At 29.9% G+C, this 22,783-nt stretch overlaps 2 protein-coding genes across 2 annotated transcripts in view; one reads left to right on the top strand and one right to left on the bottom strand.

The window, feature by feature from the left end:
- The window catches only part of Rpn2 (Regulatory particle non-ATPase 2), a 72,084-nt gene that overhangs the window by 23,529 nt on the left and 25,772 nt on the right, over positions 1 to 22,783 (top strand). The gene's annotated exons all lie outside the window — the stretch shown is intronic.
- Positions 721 to 19,061, bottom strand: 5-HT2B (5-hydroxytryptamine receptor 2B). Its single transcript, XM_070644070.1, has 7 exons — positions 18,992 to 19,061; positions 8,445 to 9,105; positions 5,608 to 5,840; positions 5,301 to 5,529; positions 5,016 to 5,154; positions 4,228 to 4,446; positions 721 to 2,958 (listed from the first exon to the last, which is right to left on the bottom strand). The coding sequence occupies exons 2-7, from the start codon at positions 8,869 to 8,871 to the stop codon at positions 1,770 to 1,772; spliced, it is 2,436 nt and encodes an 811-aa protein (XP_070500171.1). The 5' UTR covers positions 8,872 to 9,105; positions 18,992 to 19,061; the 3' UTR covers positions 721 to 1,769.

Below are 22,783 nucleotides of genomic sequence, written 5' to 3'. Positions count from 1 at the left end.
TTTTTATTTTATGAGCAATAAATGAGTAGGAGAGAATTTTGATGTGATATAGATCTGCAATATTAGCATCTCAAGAACTCATGCCATAAAATATTGGCAAGATCTGTATAAATTGGCTCATTTAAATTTCAATTTTGTCCCAATCTTCAAGATCACTTAAAGTCAAATTAATCAATTTCCTGACATAATCTACGAAAAGATGGCTTTCATCCCAACTCAAGTTTTCTCATACTTAACAAGAAATCATTACTAAAACTTCCTCACATGCTAGCAAAGATTGTTGGGGCAACCTTAAATCTCAATCAAAGAAAATTTCCCACAATGACTAGACTTGATCTCTTTGGGTCTTATGTAATAGGAAAGTGTATAAAATTGGTAAAATAATAACGGTAAAAAAATTGTTTTTATCACAGCAATACAATGTCTATCCTATTTTATTTTATTTTTATTTAATCCTTCAGTTCATCTCATATACTATATATACTTCCAAATAGACTATAAAACCCATAACAATTTAAGGGAATGGAAATGAAAATAATATCATCTCTTCATTTTTATTGTATATCTCTCCACATTCTTTTTTTTTTCAATTTCAATTTACTATAAAAACATTTATTCTTCTTTCATTCCTTACACAATCAAAAACTTTAAAAGAACTACTTTGTTTATAAAGTAAGATGAAGAGAAAAGCAAATTAATCTAACATTATATCTGGTCGTTTCTTCGTCCTTCATAACTTAATGTAATAATAATTTTCTTGATTTGTTCAACATTGGTTTTTATTCTCGACAAAAAAAAAATTATTATTTTCATTCTTTTTTTCATGTTGTGCTGTTTAGCGCATTTTCCAATGAAATATGAGGTTTTTTGTTTATTATTCTTCTTTGTCTTGACTGATAAATTGCTTCCAAAAAATCGTGGCAGGATAATGAAATGTACAATATTCTCTTTAATAAATGTACAACATAATTGAATTGGTCGGAATTGTTTGTGTGCCATTTATTACCTGGGGTTTTTTTTATTGTAAAACTTCACAAGAATTAATTAATAGAAAATTCCAAGTGTTCTTTTGATGTTTTTCTACAAAATGGCGGGTCAATGTTTGGAATTTAATAAGTTATTCATTTCCATTTGATTTTTGCCACTTTTTTCTATAGATTTCAACAAAAATTTGTTTAAATTGTCATTTCCATGGCTTGAAATTCCCAAAAAACTTTTCGAAGTGGAGAGAAAAAAAATTCAAAATGGCGTCAATTTTTTAAAATTCATTAAATCTGCAAAACTTTATTGAAGATTAATTGTTTTCAGTTCTACATATAATTCTCGCTAAATGACATGATATAGTTAATTAAGTGTAATGTGTTGAATCTCATGGGAAAATGCGCTATAATTTGCCTAATTCTTTGTAATAATGATCTATCTACTCACTTTAACAAAACATAAAGTCTGCTTGTCATAAATTCTCATTTGTTATCTCCCGCAACATTCTGTCATTTTAAAAAATTATTTGTAATATTTTATTGTGTGCTTTCCACATTATACATAAATGTATGAGAAAAAAAAGTTATATTTTTTTCGTGAAAAGAAAGAAAAAATTCACAAAAAAAGAAGGAATAAAAAAATGTTTTTCCGATATTCGTCGTCTCATTCTCAAACATTTCAACTGCTGTTGCTTTCAAACGTCGCGTGTCACAATTGTGTCGATTCTGGGTGGTGTGACAATAATGCTTGGCTGAGTATTTGTCGTATAATTCTTTTGTTTAACGCTGCTACCGATGATTTGTTGGTATAGGTCTCCACATAGCTCTGCTTTTATACCGACACAATAATACTTTTTTAAACGCTTGTCGAAAGACTTTATTGAATATTGTATAAAAAATTGGATTGACCATTGACGAAGCGTATCCTAACCATGTAACAAAATCAAAAACGCCATGACTGATGCTTGCTTCACAATCGGGACATACAGTTGGAAGTAGATTTAGCACAAAAAATGGTGCCCACAATATAACAAATGTAAAAAATACAACACCGAGGACTTTTGTCGCTTTCTGTTCCAATCTAATAATTCGCCCATGGCGAGATGAATTGCGTGATATAACACTCGAATTCCGTGAATGATGTGATCGAATTGTTGTGCTTCTTTGTAAAATGCATGGTGATGATGGTATTTTTTGCGATGCAATATTTTGTATGCTAATGTCATTATTTGAATTGATGTTTGTATTATGTCGAAGTGTAACAGATCGTCGTAGGGGTGATGTAGATGTCAATGATGATTTATTTGGTGTTAATACAAGTGTCGTACGAGCAGAACCGCTCATACTGGAGCCACGTCGTTGATATCGTCTTGAATCCCATGTTACAACGGAATTACATTTTGTTGGTGTATTATAACTACTACTCTGTCGTCCCTTTTTGATTGCATTTTGTGCCATTGGCAAACTGTTAGTTGATGTCGTATTATTTGATATGGAATTACTTGATAATGATGATATAAATTGATTTGACTCATGAAATTGATGTTGTAGTTGTTGTTGCTGATGATGATGTTGTTTATCGGGTACAAAAAAATTGCTCGAGGATGTTGTTATTATTTTAACTTCAATCGGTTTAACCATAGCACATGGTTTATCGCCGAAATAAGGGCACGTACATGGCGGCGGTAATAACTCCAATGACGTTGTGTCACCTTCATTACTTCTCTTTTGCTTCTTCTTTTTATTATGTTTCAATTGATTGATTTCATTGAAGAAATATTCATCCAGACCACGTTCATCACGTTCCAATGTTTGTATGCTATTTGAACGTCTTAAGCGCAATGATGAATTTTTACTATGAAATACACTCAATGATGCTCTTCGCTTCTGTGGTTTTGATGAAATTTTTGCTAATGGCGGAAGTTTCTTCTTATTATTACTATCACTACACGTCTTCATGCCTGTGCTGCTTTTAGTGCTGTAAAACATGAAGAAGAAGAAGGAAAATTACTAAATAAATAAATAAGTAAATAAATTTATTAACTTTATGTCTTGCAAGCAGCAAGCAGATGAAAAGTACTTTTTCTAACTGACCCATAACCTTTTATGCCACAAAACCCAAGCCATGGCCATTTTTAGCCGAAACAAAAAAAAAATTCTTTCTCTTTTGTCTATTTTCATTCACATGGTAATCAAATTGAAGGGATCTGTGTAAAGGATATGAGAACAATCTATAAAAATTACATGATTAAGCATTTTAGTTCGTGCCATGTATATAGATGTGGTATATCTTGCATAACTTATAGTTGATCATGGTCAGATAATATAAAAAAGAGAAATACCGTGGGCATTAATACACTAATAGTCCCTTTTTGTAGACCAACTATCCATGCAATAAATGTTAAGCAAATAAAAATATAAAACAATAGTGAGAACAAACAACATCTTCTCACTCAAATGCTTTTGATGGGTTTATCCTTTGCATGTTTTCACATGGGAATGTAGATAGTATTTTATTGTTAGCATTTTGCCAAACTGTCTGTTCATCAACAACAAGAGTTGATTTAACAAGGATTAATTTATTGTCATGGATTATATTTTGATGGAGGGTTTGGGGGGCGTTAAACAGTATATATTGTTGAACATGCTCATCGTGTAGTAAAATGGGGAAAATTAGTTTTACGGTTGTACTTTAATTATGAGCTTTTTCTATCTCTATGGACGGATATAATCTAAAATTTAATTTTGTTGAATTTGCTCGATTTCTTCCGGAAGAATAGACAATATCGATCAAAGGAATAATTCTACATCTTCTCCGTTCATGTTATGTACATAACAACGAAAAAATCCATTTTGATTGATACAATAGAAATGCGCTGACATGATTCCAATCCATAAAATGACACATTCACTCTTGCTTTTTTATATATCATTCTAGTGAAATCATTATTCTCATAACATTTTCGCCTAAAGTTATTTGAATTTCACTTTGTTTCAATCGTTTGTTATCATAAAGCATGAGAAAATAAAAATATAAAGGGAGAAAGTGAAAAAAAAAGAATAACATGGATCTCTAAGCTCCCTTTGTATTTCTCTCTTCCCCTTATTCTCTAATAATAATATACAGTAGCATACACTTTTAGCCCAGATGATGATGATAGAGATATTCGAGCGTTATATGTAATTTATATATAAGTCTGTTGCTATATTGATATAAGGATTTAGCTATAAAGATTACTGTACGTACAATTTTGCCTTACTGCTCATACGATGATCATTGGAAGTTCGTTCTAGTTTACTAATACATGACTCCTCATCCATCACATTGGAAGATTCTATAATGTCGGCATTAATGTTTGATGGTTCACTTAAAGGAGCAAATGATTCAAGTCCTCTCGAAAGCTTAAGCATTTCTGCACCGAATTGATGTAGTGCTGTCATTGTGGATGGTGTTGGTTCTGGTATGCTGTGAATATAATATAAAATATATATCATGTTAGCTTTTTAATATTCAAGAACACGAATATGTATGTGAAGTGGAAGATTAAGCGCATTTTGATTTTAAGGGTGATTGACGGATATATTAACCTGCTTGACTGTCTTAGCATGCTTAAGTGAAGAACTTTTAAAAACTAAAGAGTGCTCAACCCTTAAAAAAATCATTAAATTAATATCCAACTTTTAATATCCTCAAAATCAATATTTAATATAACCAATTTATGTCGTTAGATCTTGTATCATTCTGCTTCATCTTTTCATATTATTTCGCTTTTATGATCACAAGATTCTGTTCTTTGACTTTTGTTCTATAGACTTTTTGCTATTCGTTATTAATATTTTCTTCACATTTCATCTTTTTCTCTATTTTATGAATATATTCTCATATTTCATTCATTAAGACATTGAGTTCATTCACAGAATGTTGTCTTTCTGAATTCCATCAACTTTAATCCCAAACTATTTGAATATAAAATCCTCAAAATGTTCGCTTAAACTTCATATCCATATTCATATTGATTATTATTCACACATTACCTTGATTCGGGTAACCACAATTCGTGAGTATTAATATCTAATGTTGATAATTCAGTGTCTGTTGAGCCCGCTGAATGAGCGTGATTTGGTGTCGATGGTAAGCTCGTCTTAATGAACCTTTTCCACGTATTTTTCCTCTCTACGGATGTTATTATTTAAAGTGATTAAGATTAATGGAACACAAAAAAAAAGGTTTAATGCAGCCGTAGCATTACGACAATCAAAATGGGATTAATATTTTTAACACTCTCTAATGAAATAAATTTATCGTTTTTTTATACCGACCTAATGGTGGCCCAGCATTTCCCAACCATCCGCTCGTCCATTGTTTTCCATTTTTTATTCCACCTCCGCCACCTAAATTTTGTCTTTGTTGTGCTAATAATCTAACGGTTAGTGTATATGTTATCAACATTACGCCTAATGGAATGTAAAAGCATACAATTGATCCAACAAATTTATAAACTGGATCTGGAATTTGGCATGTTCCATCGACTAAAACTGATGCATGATTCTATAAATAATTCAATTACAATTGCAATTTAGAAATGGAAATAAAAATCAACTCAATTAAAATCTTTTTCCTTGTTACCTTTGAATACATTAAGCTTAACGGTAAGCTCATTGCAATTGACAGCAACCATACGAAGAATATCTTCAATACAACTCGTTTTCGAGTTTTATTACGACCAAATCGCATCGGATACCGCAGAGATAAATAGCGATCAATTGATATTGTACATAGATGCATGATACTAGCTGTACAAAATAGAACATCTAAACATATCCAAACGAGACAATGCTCTGATTGTAATGGAAAATATCCTGAAAAAGTATAGATAAGAGATTTATTTTCAATTGTAGCTTCTGTTATACATCAATGTTGCATAAGAGCTTAAACTATGTTTGTTTAGTAAGAATTTTGTTATATTATGTTTGTGTCCTCAGGATGAATTCATCAAATATTTGAGAAAATCTGCATATAAATGATATTTTGTGCTCATTATTGAGATTAATGATAAATTTTGGTTAATCCAAAATTGAAAGCCTGCAAATGAAAAATGCAGGCCTGCAGCTTTGAACAAACTATAAAATACAGCCTGAGCATCTAAATTCCAATCTTGATCTAATCTTAGATTCTAAGCATAACAAGATGATTGAAATTCGTACAAAATAATTCTAATACACTTGCAATTCCTGCACTTATCAACTATTCGTACGTCTTATGTTTGGTATGTCTTTTGATATTAAATAGGGATTTGCTATCTATTATGTTCTATTCTTCCTTTGTCCCATATCAAGTAAGCAGTAAGAAAACTATCGCTTGCTACTGTAAATGTACATATAAAATGAAGCGAAAAATGCACATATGAGGATAGAATTCTTACAATATTACTCAAAAAGCAAGCATAAGCGTTACATGTTCTAATACGGTTTTATATACAAAGTCATACATAGTAGTAAAAGATTTAAGAAGGACGAAATGAAGAAGGAAGGAAGTTTAAAGTGAAATCTCTCTTTACATATATATTTCACTGTGAGAGGAGTAATATGTATGCAAATGTGAGTGTATGAAGCAGAAAAAAAAAAGTTTTTGAATTTCCGTGATGGAAGGAAAAATATCATTTCAACATTATGTTGATGGAAGTTCAAGGATTGTGATATTCATTGAAAAAGGAAATATGTTCTTCATATTTCTCTTCCTTTTTTCTTTGCTTTTTTTTTGAAGTCATTTAAGAAGATGAAAAATTATTCTTTGGGAAATTTTCTCTAAACTGTCATTATTCATGCAAAAAGATTGTCAGATTTTCATATTTAATGGTTTTCGTCTGGATTTGAGGTTTTCTACTGGATATTACTTACCTAACGTTCTTTTGTATGAATTCTTATTGAAGATCAACAATTATTTGTTCATGGAAAATTGATGTATGATTTGGGTAACTGATTATGAAAATAAATTAACATTTTAGCAAATTTATTACTGAAAGCATTATAAATTGAGCAATTGTTCGTGGAAGTTATTAATAGGCAACCTCAATTTGATTAAAGATTCTTAGAATTTCAAGCTTTGTTTTAATTCACCATTTTTGAATTTTTGTGGCTTCTCAAGAATCAGAGCTCGAATTCAACTTGAATTTTTTAAAGAGTCAAGTCGACTTTTCCACACAAAATCCAAGTCAACCTCAAGTTCTGTCAATAATAATTTAAAATATTACATTATAAAAAGTCAAACATTCCCACAATTTCTTTGAAAATATGCACGTACAGCACATGCGAGTTTATATTTGTCAACCACAAATAGAAATTTACCACATCTATTTTTATCATTTTTATGGGAATTAATGCTGTTATCTATCAATTTCACTGATTAAGATATTATTTGACCCAGATTACGTTGCACGGGCAAAATTTTGTACAAACAATTTTGGGTATTTGAATATGAAAATGAACCAAAATTTTGTAATTATGCAGGAGAAAATGTTTGTTCGTACCCAATTTCAACATACCAATAAATTAAGAATTTTTATCGTTTATTATTTTAAATTTGTAAGGAATATCGACACCCTAGGGGAGGTTTCCTTATTCAAATTAAGTTTTAGTTCAGCCTTGGGTCTTAATAATCTGAATCTAATTAGTTCTTATCTGAAATTCTTTGATTCTTCGTCCTACATTCTTACTTCTCAGACAAGACCTTAATTGGTCCGTTCTAATAATAAAAGTTATTTCTGTCTATCAATAATGAGCAGTTCCTATTCAAAAGATTTTGCTTCAATTTCCTTTATTAATGCACCTTGAACTTCTGTTATTCTCAACTAATATAGTTGTTGAATACAAATTTACTTGTAATTTTCATCCTTTTATAGCATGTCTTACAACTAAATACCAAAAAGAGCAATGCTTGTTTGAAAATTTTATATTCTATAGAATTCCATATTTTTTTCTTAAATTGATTTAAATTCACGACGTGGTTTAACAAAAAAAAAAAAATAAGGCAAGAAAAATAAGCTTTTTTTATATTAAAAATCATCATTGCTGAAAGAGGGAAATAAGAGAGATGATGAGACGGATTGTTAAGAGGATGGAAGAAGACAACGGTGAGGGGGAGGAGGGGGGATTGAAAGAAGAAAAGGAAAAAAAGATGAGCAATATTATAAGAAGGGGTAGAAGAAAAAAAAAATATTCTAAAAAGAAGGCATAAATAAAGTATTCAGAATAATGATGATAAAAACTCTTGAAGAAAAGAGATTGTTCGTAATTAAATTATTTTAAAGAACGATGATAAGAGTATGTGTATGCGAGTGAGACAAAAAGTCATAATTTAATTAGAACTTTTCCTTTCGTTGGCTTACCAGTCGGTAGTTAAGGAAATGAGCTTTATATTAAGTAATTATGGTAGACATAATTATGAGCAATAATGAGAAAACTTACCTCTATATAAAGTAACAATTCCTAAAGGCATCACAAGTACAGCAACCATTAGATCGGTTAATGCTAACGATGCAAGAAAGTAATTTGTGACATTTTGTAGACGCTTCTCCCATGCAATCGCTAGACACACCAAAATATTACCGCATGCGGTTCCAAAAACTAATATTAATGCTAGTAAAGCCCAATAATTATTGATATCCTCTTCTTTTCCATCATTTGACTTTACTGTTGAGTAAATGTTATTGTTAAAGTAGTTCCTTGACTCATTCAATATAGTCAAATTATCAAGTATGTCACTTTCTTCATATAAATAACTTTCATTTATATCGATATTCCTTTTATTATTATTATTTAAAATTGATTTAATATTTGAGAGCACCATTGATGAAAAATCATTGCTATCGAATCGCACAAATTCTTTCATCATCTTTTTATCAATCTTGCTTCTATAAAATGACGACGATTTGATTCCATTTAATGATAATAAATTTTGTTCACTGAATTGAAAAGAACATGTTTTTTTTTATTCCTTTATCTGTTGAAAGCTTTTTGTCAAAAATTTGTCATTTTTCATACAAAAAAATACAGCAGCAATAAGAAAATGTTGTTTTTGTTCCTTGTTTTGCTTCCTACCCTTCACTCATTTCACTATTTTTTATTTCTGTAAAAAGAAGATTAAAAAATTTTTTTTCGTTGATGGAAGAATTCAAGAGCTTTACTTGCTGTTGAAATGAAATATTTTGTTTTTCTGGTTGACACAATTGTCAAGTTCATGAAGGAATTTGGATAATTTTTAATGGATCTTTCGATTGTGATGAAAAAGTCGAACATTTTATTTGAAATGTTGCGCATATTTGATCAATTTTCATGAAATGTTGTATGACTTGTCCTGAGAGATGTAAACAAGTTCAATATTTGATTAATTAGTATTGATTTTTGGGTGTTTTTTTGTTAATTCCATTTACTAGTTTTATGTAAAATGTGTGAAAATTCCTATTGTTTAGTAAATAACCTGAGCAGCACAACTGCATTTTCCACCGTAAAATGGGTCAAAATCAGCCGTTAAGCTGTAGTCAGGGCAATTATGCTCCTTATCATTAATAGAGCAACGTACTGGTTCGAAATCAGTCGTTAAAGTGTCGTTAGTGCATTAGAACGACGTACCAGCTTCTAAACAAACATGCTGAACTGTTCGGGTCAAACTTCCAATTTTTTTTCTATCTCATATCCTCAAAAAAACTGAAATTACTTGTGATGTTCTGGTTTAAATGAAAACTTCGACTTTCTGTTGTTATAAAATTCCTATAACAAATTTTACCATCATAAAACTCCACAATAAGGTAAAAAAAAAAACTTTTTTTTTGTACATCCGGCAAGAGAAAGTTTTTCCTTTTAAATAAATTAGTTTTCATTGCACTATTCTAAAATTTGGTTACGTTTCCTAATATGTAATGCATCACACAATAACATGAAAAAGTTAAAAGTCTGTAAATAATATTTTGGCATGAAAATATTGTTTAAATAGATAATGAATAGATCTATTAGTTATAAATCAATTTTGGAAAATTAGAAGACTTGAATATATTTTTCAAATAAATATCATAAACTTTTAATTTGATAAGTTTTATGATGATGTAATGTGTTTATGAAATTTATTCTTGAAACTTTTGAAATTGTGTGGAAAATTATTTTGATATTTTCGTATGTGTAGCTTTTTTGGTACTTATAATATAAAATGTCAATACAAACAACTGATACAGTCTCTCAGGGGGAATCAAAACTAGCATAACAAATATTGTGAAATTGGAAAATAAATTATGAAATTTTCAATTCATTTTGTATGAATTTTTGAAGCTTTATTGAGATTAAAATGATCATAAGCTTCACTAAATCATCTAAATCCCGAACAGACAAGTAGCATGCTCGCGAGTATGCTCTCAAAATTGAACATGATTGAGTTTAATCATTAGACGGTCATCTAGTGGTGACACTTATGAGTGTGCTCATTTAAGTTAGTACTCTCATTTATGTGAGTATGCTCATTTAGTCAAGTACGCTCATTTAGGTGAGTATGCTCATTAAGACGAGGACTCTTATTCAGATGAGCATACTCATTGTCAATTAAAGAACAAATCCTTAAAAGTTAAAAACTATCCAAATCCTTCTTAAACACTTGAAAATAAAATATATCCATAAATTGACTTCGAAGTTCTCCTTTCTCGCAATTTTCAGCACCATAAATTTTCTACAGAGCAATTCTCAATTAGTAATGTGATAAGTTTTACAACACGATACACACTAATGTTATTTAATTAAGCATATGCTTCGTTGATAGTAAAATTCATGTTCATCATAGCTATTTTGTTTGTATTCATTTAATTATCAACATTTTCATACATTAATTCCGTTTTCGTTTTTTTCCTCCGTTCATATTAACTGTATACTTCTTTTTTGTCATATGAAATATTTTTTTATAAAGCAAACTTTTGTTCCGTTTACATTTTTTTCACTCGTTTGCTGTACGCGCAGCATAGATTTTTTTTTTCATATTCACTTCTTTTCACTTCTTAATGCTTCACATTTTTTAATAAAAAGCCCTTCATTTTATTTCCATATGCTTTTTTGTACGAATTTCATTTATTCCACTTATTTACACTTACAAAAAAAATTTTTTTCATTTATTTCCACTTCCTTTACAATATTTTTTCAACATTTTCTTTTTATTGAGTAGAGCACCGTGTGCATTTATATCATCAACATATGGAAAATTTAAGTTATGTGATCCGCTTAATTCAAACAAAAATAATCCTCACTCGTTTTCTGGTGAATGTGCTATTAAACAAATGAATTTTCATTTACGGAAAATTCAATATTGGATTATTGTAAACAAATTATATATGAATTTATCCAAATTGTTGTCAGAATATTAATTTTTCGGATAATGTAGATTGAAATTTGAAAACAAATAAAACTTTTTTTTATGCTGTATGTATGCTGTGGGGGGATGAAAAATATGAAATGAGTAAATGTTTTTGGGAGGTTGAATGCTCACAGCATCATCAATATGTTTGAGTTCATCCCTTTTGTTCTTTGCTTTCCTTAGTTTTGAGCTTCTCTCTTTACACTCCCATCCATCATAGATAATTAAAATAAAATGTTAGAGCTCTGCCAAAAAGTTATGTATTTTTCAAGAACTCATGTTTGTATAGGGTGTTTAAATCTCTCTTTTTTTGGTAGAACTTTTTCGTACATAAAAATTCTTTAAAAAGCTGATTCACTAGAGATTTCAATACAACTCAATTTTGGGCTGCTTTAAATTTTTTTAAAGGTTTTGAAGGCTATTTAAGTATTTTTAACATTTTGGTCCGTTAGAAACTCCAAATCATTGAAATCTCAGAGGGAAAGGCTATTTTAAACATCAAGCACCAAAGTCCGTCTATTCAAATATTATCCCGAATTTTACCCCATTCCTTAAACAGTCTCAAACACCCTATGCATACAGCATTATCACTATATAACATATTGAATATGAACACGAGGATGAAAAATAAAGCTTGCGATATTTTTTGTTTTAAAAAAAGCCACATAGCTCTAGTAAAGTGTATGGGCGTCCATTAATCATAGAGTATTTCATATCAGAAGACGAGTAAAGTGAGAGAATGAGTAAACTTTTCGTCTCAAGTGGGTGTGGATGATTTAAATTGCTATAAGATTGTATTAAGTGGGTGCTACAAGAAGTGAATCTCTTATCTGTATGGAAAGTTTAAGACAAATTTTTTTCGTCAATCTTTCATGATACTTTTACAATATCCCCTTGTAATTTGTTTGTAGATGAGGTTTTGAAGACTTTTATATTTTAATCGATGAAGTTTTTCTAAGTTTTTTCATTATTTAAAATGTTATTGCTTTGTTTAGGATGAATCATGATTCAGATTATCTTGTTTGTTTATCTTTTTTACAAGATTTCACAACAAAGCTTTTAATCAATGTTTGAAAAGTGTAAACAAAATGTCAAAATAAATCAAATAATGTAGCAGACGAATCTTGATGAATTAAGACAATTTTTCCTCGCATTCTGACAAAATTGTTTCAATGACCCTTTTCAATGAAGTTAACTTATTAATAAAAAAAAGCCTTTAAACTGACTTTTCACCCATAACCTCAAGCACAAGAAGCAATAATTTTTCCTTGGTAGACAAAAACAATGAGAAAAGTTATAATTTTTGAGAAATTCTCATTCGATTCACTAAACCATTTTATTATAACTTTTTTTTTTCCTGCTTTTCTTCTTCCTCCTTTTTCATTCCAATCATTGCTGTCAGCATTTTACGAGCTAACATGAAAAGAATATAAATCGCCTTAAAGCATTATAATACTTTTTATTTTGTCATCGTTCCTATATAAAATTATATGAATTTAAGTAATTTAAATAAGTAGAAAAAATGTTTTCCGTCCCAATCGTACAAGTCTTAGGAATGTGCCTTGCTCGCGCATTGTTAGCAAAAATAAATTTACTTTTAATGCAGCAATTAATCCTTTTTTTGGATTGCTCAAAATGGAAGGCAGAATATTCTACTCAATCCCTTTTTTATTGCATGCCCATTAAATCAGATAATTATGGACATTGAGAGGAAACAAAAGAGCAAAGTGTAAAAAAAAATTATTGAGATAAAATTTCCTTTTTCATTTCTGCTTTTCTCCTTTTTCATTAAGCTGTAGAATAGGTCATTATGGATTCAAGGTTCTTGACATTACTGGATGGCGATAATCTATGACATTAAATGAAAATCTGATATCGAGTACATGAAAATTGGAATTTATATACCCAAGCATTGTACATTAAGCACATATAAAACGTAAATGAATTCATTTAGTTTTATTCCTTTTTTTCCATAATTAACGTTCTCACCTCGAGCGTATTTTATTGATCACATATTGGTTCGGCACTTTTTTCATCGATATAGATGTATAAATCTACATTTTTGTTAATAGTTGCTGGCCGGAGATCTGATTTATTGCTATGAGTGTGAGAATTATAATAAAGTTCCTTTTTTTATGGGGTGAAAATATTCTGGAAAATTTCTACCAAAAAGATATTGTTATCTTTTATAATTATATCATATTTCTGACTTTTATTGTTGCTAAGGCCATATCTGACACATAACAGTGTCAAAGTTTCCATTTGTCGAGATATACAATCCCAATGATTCATGATACAGATGAAATTAAAACACTCTAGGCGAATAAAATTACGATAATGTTCATTAAATTTTATATTCTCACTTCATTATGTCATCAAATGATGCAAAAATATATAGTTTAACTCAATCAAACATTTGGTAAATACAAGTTTTAATCCCGCAAGCACTAAACAAAGTATTTTCATGAGAAATGAGACAGAAAAGATTCCACATTTACTTTATTTTATTCACATCATTTAACGTGTTGGCGTAGAGGTTTACAAACATTACAAGCACCATTCAATATATATTTACATTCTCGGAAATAATATCGAGTATGTCGAATATCTCGTGATAGACGCGAAACACGAAAAAGCTTAAAAGCTATTCACAGTTATTTTGCATGTGTGCATTTATTTACACTTTCATTGTTTCTTGGAGAAAAATACTGCATTATAATGACTTCCATATTGTGCTGTAATAAATACTGTAATTATTATTGAAAGTGTTTTGAGTAAATATGAAGCACATGCTAGTTTTGGGATGTAACATTTCATAAAACCTTGTTTTGAACGACGTTGTTCAACTTCAAACGCAGAATTGCTACAATTTTAGAATCAATAGCATTCCATCGCTGTATTTTCAGCTGTCTTTATCTAATGTGACTGTTTTAATGTATTTTTAAGTAGCATAAAGAATTGAGTTAAATTCCTCAAATTTAATGACAACGAAAAATGCTTACTTTAACATAAATTGACATAAAACCATGTTTCAGGTTAATGCATTTGCAGAATTGACTGAAATATTCTCCGATAACAAGTTTATGATTTAAATATTATTAAAATTTTAAATTGCACAAGTTAAATGCCTTAAATTAAAGTACTTGATTTTTATGGCAGTTGAAATGTAAAAGTAATTAAAGAGCATTTTTGCGAGATCGTCAAGGTAATTGAGTTGAAAACTAGGGGAATTCGTGTCTATTTATTTACGATTTGGAGGTTTTTGTAATCGAGTTCACTATGACTTGAAGGAGGAATAGAAGCTGTTGACCTGCAGCATTGGGAGAACCATAAGGGAAAACCAGAATCTTTGAAAGAAAGGCAAATCTGCTTTCTAGGCCAAATCCTACACTTTTCTAATCTTTCAATCACATAAACTTCTAACCAAACTCAATTTCATACATCAATCACAAATTTCACTTCCTACGACACCAAAGTATGTTCATTAAAATACATATTAGAACGTGACAAGTTAGATATTGTAAGAAATGTTCATGCCTGACCAGATAACATTCAGAATTCGATAGCTTATCAAACAGTTTTCCTTCTTCTCATTCATAGTAAAGTATTATTTTTTCGACCAAATCTTCTCACTTTGTCACCAAAAATACCGAGATTTAACAGCTTGTAACCTCTACATGAGCTACCAGGAAAGGAAAAAAGAAATATTCCTTTATTACTTTGAGCTCATAAAAGGTTATTGTCGAACGATATTATTATTACTATTACAACAAAATGGCACAGGTAAAGGAAAATTATTTGTATATTAATGAAAAGCAGAACATGAGTAATCCTCACGAACAGTCGTTTGTATATAATTAATTGTTGTAATGAAATTTCATCGCGTTGAAACATTAAAAGTGCTGTGGAAAACTATGTAAAAATTTTTTATTAAATGATGATAATATGTATTAAATCTCACACATAAATAAACGTACACACTCATGCTGTAAAATTATCATTGAAATTAATTTTCCAAATAATTTCCCCATTTACTGCTATTGTCTCGCTCTGATGCGATTTTTATTCTCTATGGCGCTTCCTCTTTTTTTTTTTCAATGATATTAATTTTATTTTTTTGTTCTCTCATTTTCTCAATAAACACGCAGGTGATATTAAATACGTTAATTCTATGTAGAGCGATGTAATATAAAACAGATTAATACATAATATTGCGTAAATAATTTTCCCATTTTATTTTATATTTCAAGCGGATTTTAGTATAATAATAGAAATATTATTGTTATTATCGACACTTTTGTATCCATGAATTTTTTATAATTCGGGTATTTGAACAAAGTGGTGGAATTGTTTTTGGGAACGGATTTAAGCGATTGTGAGTCTTTTGTTGAATCGAGTGATTTAAGCATTTTATTTACAATTTCGAATTTATGCAAGTATTGAATAACTGGAAAGTCCCTATGGGGTCATATTCAGTATTGAGCCCCCTAAATACGCCCCTGAGTCCCCTAATTGATTTATTGCTGATACAGCACCAACATTTTTAAGCACTCAAAAACTTAAATTGTGTAACATTCTGTGTAGGATCGAGCTGTAAAGTCTTTTTTGTCACACATACCGGAGCTGCCAAGCTCTTCTTTTATCACCAACTTCTGTTGCCAAAAGTTTTTTCCTTTATGTTATAAACTTTTAACTATTTTTTTGTCTCAGGAAGCACAAAATTGTCAGTAATCATATCCGCAAGTCATGTCGCGACAAGAATTCCAAAAAGTGGCTTTTTAACTATTTTTTAAGTTATCGAAACCTACAAACATCTATTATTGAAAAGGAACTGACTTTTTTTTTGTCCACAAAAAAGTTGAAAGCAAGTTCACCGAAAATAGAAAATTGACAAAGCAAGCGTAGCTTATTCTCCTAATTTTAAATCAAGCTTACAACTTTTGACAAGGAAAAATTGCTGAACCAATAAAAGAAAGTGAAAAAGTGGAAAATTTCAAGAAAAATCAGATAGAAAATGAAAAATTCTTTTTTGTGAAAATTTCCACAGAATTTTCATCATTTCAAATGTGATGAAAAATTTTGCTGGCATGAATGTTTTGGAATCTGGATTCTTTTGGTATTTTTTCGTCAGAAATGAAGAAGCTTGAGTTTTGAGGTCATACTTATGACAACTGACGTTCTGGGAAAAAATGGAATTAAAATTCTGAAGAAGTCGATGTCAAAAATTCAGTTCGTAACTTCTTCGCGACTGACTACTTCTCACACCTTTAATTATCTCATTTGCATGATAAATTGATATATCTTGTACCTCATTCCAGTTTATAACACGAAAAAAATCCACTCCATATGTTTCTTGCATTTAAAGCACTTCCCAGTCATTTCTTCATTTATTAATTTATTATCGTATGGTTGGCGATGGGGGCGTACACAACGGTAAAATGAGTCGTGAGTCTATCAAAACTAATCGATTAATTGTTTATCATTTTTATTGTAATTTATCGCTGTCGTATCGTATCGTTTATCAATTAATCACAAAAATGATGCGTATATAATTCTTATTTTTCTCCTATATAAATTATTTTTATTTTTTTTTTGTTCTGTTCCTTATCCACATTCACTTGTGTGACACACAAATCAGATAATAAATTCGAAGACACGGTGTACGTTGTCGACAGAAAAAGGAAAGCAAAAGTTTATTGCTACAAATTATGATCAATTTAGATTATTGCTGGATAATACAAGAGAGGATCCCATAAGAGATAATTTGACAGATTTATTAGAGACTTTTTGCTGGTTTTCGAAACCATTGTCTTAAAAAAGTAACGGACAGAAGCATTGTGACAATTTTTTTTGCCAGATGTTGCCAGTATTTCATCAAGAATTTTTAATATCTCGAATGTCCATTGATTTTTTGTGATAACGACTGAGACATTAGTTGTCACGGATATCAAGTAACATTTGTTAACAGACTCTTTTGTGAATTTTTGATAAGTTTTGAATAAATTTCTATGTAGAGATAAGAAGATTTTGGAAGCAGGCCCCTTTTTTGATGCGGTCATCTTAAATATGAACCGCTGTACAAAAAGCCGTTTCAAAAATGTGGTGAAATCTCTTCAAGGAGAAGAAAAAGTTTAGGCAACCATAAATCAAATTTGATTACACATTTCTTATTATCGTTTCGTTTTCACTTAATAATAATAAGTACACTTGAATGCAAGTTTGACACTTAATCATCAAGACGTGAGAGGTAAAATAAAAAAAAAGTCCTTAATTCTTTATGCTAAAGTCGTTGAATGAATAAAAATCTGAACAACTTTTCAAGTTTGATGTTTGCATTAAAAGTGCAACCGTTGAAAGTTTCTGTCATCCATAAAAATTTTGTTTTTTTCTCATTTTGTATTCACTAAAGTCTGTGTTAATTTTAATTGGAATATAATTAAAAAAATGTATATCCTTTGGCAGTTTTTGTCAGGATGTCAGCAAGCGGGGTGGATTCAATAACATTTTATAAAGAATTTTTTAACAAGCTGACATGACTCTGAATTGGTGCCAATTTCGATTTAAATGCTGCACCATGTTGAACAGCACATTCAAAAGTTTGAAAATTGTATGGGAAAGTCAACTTGACTTCTTGTAAAATCTGAATCGACTTCAAATCCTGCAAATCTCTAAATTGATCAAATTTGCAATTTTAAGCCCAAACTATCTTAACATCCCAAAAATAAACTTCAGAAGCGCTGTAACTTTACAAATCTTTTGTAAAACTTTTTCAAGCTTTTTTTTTTATTTTTTTTTAATTTTCCGCTTTTTACACTTTTTGAAAAGCCAATTTCAATTTGTTCTGCATCTTCAAATAGTTATCTGATTAATAACAAAGAAAGAAGCCGGCAAATGTCTCACTATTGCTGTATTTTGTATGTGAAGTTTCTTTTAACGACTTCCGTTTTTTTCTCATTTTTCTTTTGATAAACGTTTGAAAAGCTCAGATTTTTGTCAAGTTTAAAAATCTCTTAATTTAATTCTGATTTGAAATCTCAAAAGTTCCATTGCTCATTTTTGAAAAAATCTTGACTTTGTGTAATATAGTAAGTGAGCGATCCTTTTGACTGTGGCCGATTTATATTTTTTGGAATGGACACTTTAAAATCCAATTTAATAATTTTAACAGCCAAAATTGAATGAAATTTAAAGAGAATCGGAGAGGCTAAAAATTGGAGTCAAATTGAATGATTTATTTTTCACATGAAAAATAACCGGGAAAAGCTTTAAAATTGAATTTTTGAATATGCTTCAAATTTTCCAATTTTTTTACAATATCTAACAGTTTCCCAACATTCACCATTAAGTTGATCATATAAAATAAATTATTCCATATATTTCGCAGAACAACATTCCGTAATATCAATTAAATTTCAACTATTTCCTTAATATCCTCAAATCTCGATCATTGAATCCAAAAATTATTTTAATTTTCTGCCAAAAAAATAAAAATTAATGCACAGAAAATTAAAATAAAAGGCACATAAAAATCTATTGATATTTCCTCAAGGGCTAGGCTATAGTGGTCAGCTGTATAGCAGCGAGAAAGGAGAACGAAGAAAAAATTATTTAATTATTCACAACTCACAATTTTGCAATAAAATGCAAAAAGGAACGCTTTAAAATATTCATTTATAGTTGCACTTTACTATTCCAATTTAATTGATTGTTTTATAAGGATGCAGAATCGATTATAAATATATTTTTTACATAATCCACACAATGTTATAATATTTCCATTTTCAAGTTCATCTTTATTTTATTATTTAATGCTTTAAAAAATTAATTGATGTAATTGCGGCAATTGAAATATTTTGTATTATTTTATTATTTTATTTTTCCAAACTGCTTCATTGCTCGGTTGAAATAAGACTGGCTCAACATTTTATTTCATTCACAAGACACGAAAAGGCATCAATGGGAAAGTGCATCTGGTTGATGATCTGCGCACACTCGTCCCTCACAGAAGATGTTGCATTACGCGCCGAGAAAAAAAAATAAGCATTGCTTGTATTACCCGATATAGAAAAACGTGCTTCCTTCGCAATTTTTGTTTACACACAATATTATTACAACAAATTCTTTTTTTCTCTCCTCTTCTTTTGCACTTGACATAGTCGAACAGATGACGAGTCGTTTTCTCTTTATCAAATATACATTCAGTCATCAGTCTATCTAGTTATTTATTTATTGCTCGTAAACCTTATTTCTTTTCTTTTCTCTCCCTCGGTGCTTTTCCTTCTTTCATTTAACTGCAAGTACTTCGAACTTCCCATGGCTGTAAAAGAGCGAGAGCAGAGAAAAAAATGTCACACAGACAAAACGATGTTAGAAGATAGCTAATGACACGTAATTAATTAAATAAATTCGAGGTTATATCCATTTTAATAATCATTGTCATTTTATTCTCTTTATACGCAACTTTGTTTTATAACAGAGCGAGGACTTTACTTGTTTATAGCGTACTGGAACTTTTTAATGAATTTGTTATTCAACTTCTCAGAAACTGGGTGAATTTTTACTGCAATTTATACTTCCACCAATATGACGTAGTGTTTATAACATTGAAATTGCTTCAAGTTATATATGTAAGGAAGTCCTCTCTGAAGAATTATTAAGAAGTTGTTTTTAAATTACATATGGGCTGATTTACAAGTAAAGTCATGTGCATTTTAAAGGTCAGGATTGTAGGAACATGACCGACTCCTTCTACTCCTTGTAATTAGTATTAAGTCATTAAAAGTTAGCATAGCTTGAATTTGAGTAATGTTGACTCCACGTTGAGTTGGTTTGGGTCGAATTGCTCCAAGTCAGCCATAACCATGTCGACTTCAAACTTCTTGTATATCGTTAAACTCATAAGTTGGGCTTGTGTGAGAAAGCAACAACTGCTTACCAAATTTATGAACGATCCCCAATTTATGAACGAGCAAAGTAAGTTCTCTAGAAATTATGGCTGGAAATTTCCTTTTATTCTTCGTTATGTTAGCATGACCGCAATCCATTTAACCCCTCCAGTTAGAATTAAAATTTATTTGTTAAATTGTGAGTTTGAATTTAGCAGTGCATTCATGACCGGCATTAATCTTTGATTAGAAAAATGGATGTAAAAGGAAGAAACGGTCCAGATATAGGAAGTGCTTTTAAGGGAGAAAAGTTTTAAATTTTGATGAAAATTGGGGTTGATTTTTTTGGGAATATTTGACAAAACATGGAAACGTCATTAAATTCCCCTTTCAATCATATTTAAAGCGTAACAGGAAATGTTTTTACTCCTATTCTATGCTCTACTTCATCAGAATCTAAATATTTCACAGGATATTTGATTTATTCATAAATAAATCTATTTCTTGATCAGATTTCAGGAAGGCAATTTTAAAGATATTCAAAACATATAATTTGTATTATTATTTTCTAAAAAATGGATATGATGTAATTCAAATCAAGCATAGCATTCAGTAGGATATGTGTGATAGGATGTATCATTATAAAATTTAATAATAGAAAAACTCCAATGTCATAACCGCCTACAATAGCATCCATACTCATTCATGTCATACTAAGCTCATACCTACAACTTTTGTTCTTGTCCTGCTTGTATATCACGTCATCATCATGATAATTACAATTTAATGCAGTCATTACAATGGAAATTAGAAAAATATTTATCATCTACCCCATCCACAGTCATTGCTATTCCTACATACTTATTCAATTTAAAAACCCCTTTCTCTCACTTCTTTGTATAAGTTTTTTTTGCCTTGCCGTGTCTCCAACTCGCGGCACTCAAGAGCTGTATACTCAATTCATTTTCTTATTACTCTGTGCTTATATAATAGAAAAAATATAATAATAACGAAAAGAGAAAACTTTTCTATTAAAATATTTTCATTCCTTTCCATATTTTACACAATGAGACTGTCAAAATAATGAAGAAACAAAAGCTATAAATGACTTGACTTAACTGAGTGTATTCAAAAATAGAGTCTTAATAATGTTGCGTATATATACACTCAAATTAGTCACTACTGATGCTTTAATAACGACGAAGAGAAATGATAGGGATGAATTTGAGTTTGGCATGGCTGAAATTTAAAGAAAAAATTGTGTCAAGAGCTTTAAGGAACAAAAATTATTTGAATTTTTTATAAAAGATTATGAAGCCTCAATCTAAATTTGTCTATTTTGAGTTATGATTGGAATTGAAATTCGATCAATGCCTGAGTTATGAAATTTTGCATTTTAATTGAACCTTACGTTCGTTATGATAATGAAGGAGAGAAACTAATACTGATAATTGATGAATGACATGAGATATGTAGCATATCCTGTATTTAAGTTTAACAATGATCTAATTCAAATGAAAATTACAAATTGCTTTAAGGATTCATTAAATCTCGAGTATGCGAATGATCTAAAAATAAATTCCTTTTCCGACCATTTCAACATGCATACCGCAACCACAGCTTACTAGAGAATAACATGCCAGAGAGCAAAACAAAAGGAAAAAGAAAAAAAAATGCAAAGAATTTTATGAATGTCGAAAGTAATTAATTTTAATTATTAAACACGATTATAACTGTTTAAATGAATAAAGCATGTAAACGATCAAAAAGTGATGCAATTTGAATAACAGTCGACGACAAAAGAATGGAAAAAAATTAACATTATTTGAATTACATTTTGCAACGGATTAACAAGCAGTAGTTTTATTCACAAATGGTATGGAGACATTTGTGTTAAAATAAGGTCGATTTTCCATATGGGTTCCACTTTGTTATTCCTTTAAAACAAGTGTTATTGTATTGTAAAATTCAGTGAATTTTCTGTGTCAAGAAATTTGTTGTTTGAGGATTTAATTCTGTGTTTGTTGGCATGGTATTTGGAAAATTGAAGTATCTGGACCAATAATTTCCAAATATCAAGAGACTTTATTAAATATGTATAAACAGGAAATTGACAAAATGTTTTCTTTATGTAAAACATTATGTTCTACAAACAGTTCCTAAGAAATGAAAATCCCTTGTTTGTCTCTAGATATTAAAAGCTCCTTTTTTAGTCGAGACACAATTTTATGTTGAAAGCTTTTGGAAGAGCTTTTCTTCTTTTGAATTTTGTTACTGTTGACTGGTATATTGCAACATTTTGAGACAATTTTAAACGTGATTCATCCTGAAAAATAACAGTAACGTAATTGACAATACTTGCTTGCTTACTTCAATTGTCGTACAGATCAGCTGAGATTTATGTCCTCTCATATTTAGCGTCTAAAGCTGACTCAATTGCTGCTCTCTTTCTGCAAATTACCAATACCAAATGCAACACTATCAACAATTTCCTTCCATGAGTTCTTTATCCACTCACGTGTTCTTTTGCCATT

This window comes from Chironomus tepperi, unplaced genomic scaffold (assembly GCF_022539635.2).
Source record: "Chironomus tepperi strain 1889 unplaced genomic scaffold, CSIRO-AGI_Ctep_v1 contig_335, whole genome shotgun sequence".
Taxonomy (NCBI): domain Eukaryota; kingdom Metazoa; phylum Arthropoda; class Insecta; order Diptera; family Chironomidae; genus Chironomus; species Chironomus tepperi.
Note: the sequence above shows the minus strand (reverse complement) of the source record. Positions and strands in the feature narration are given on the sequence as shown.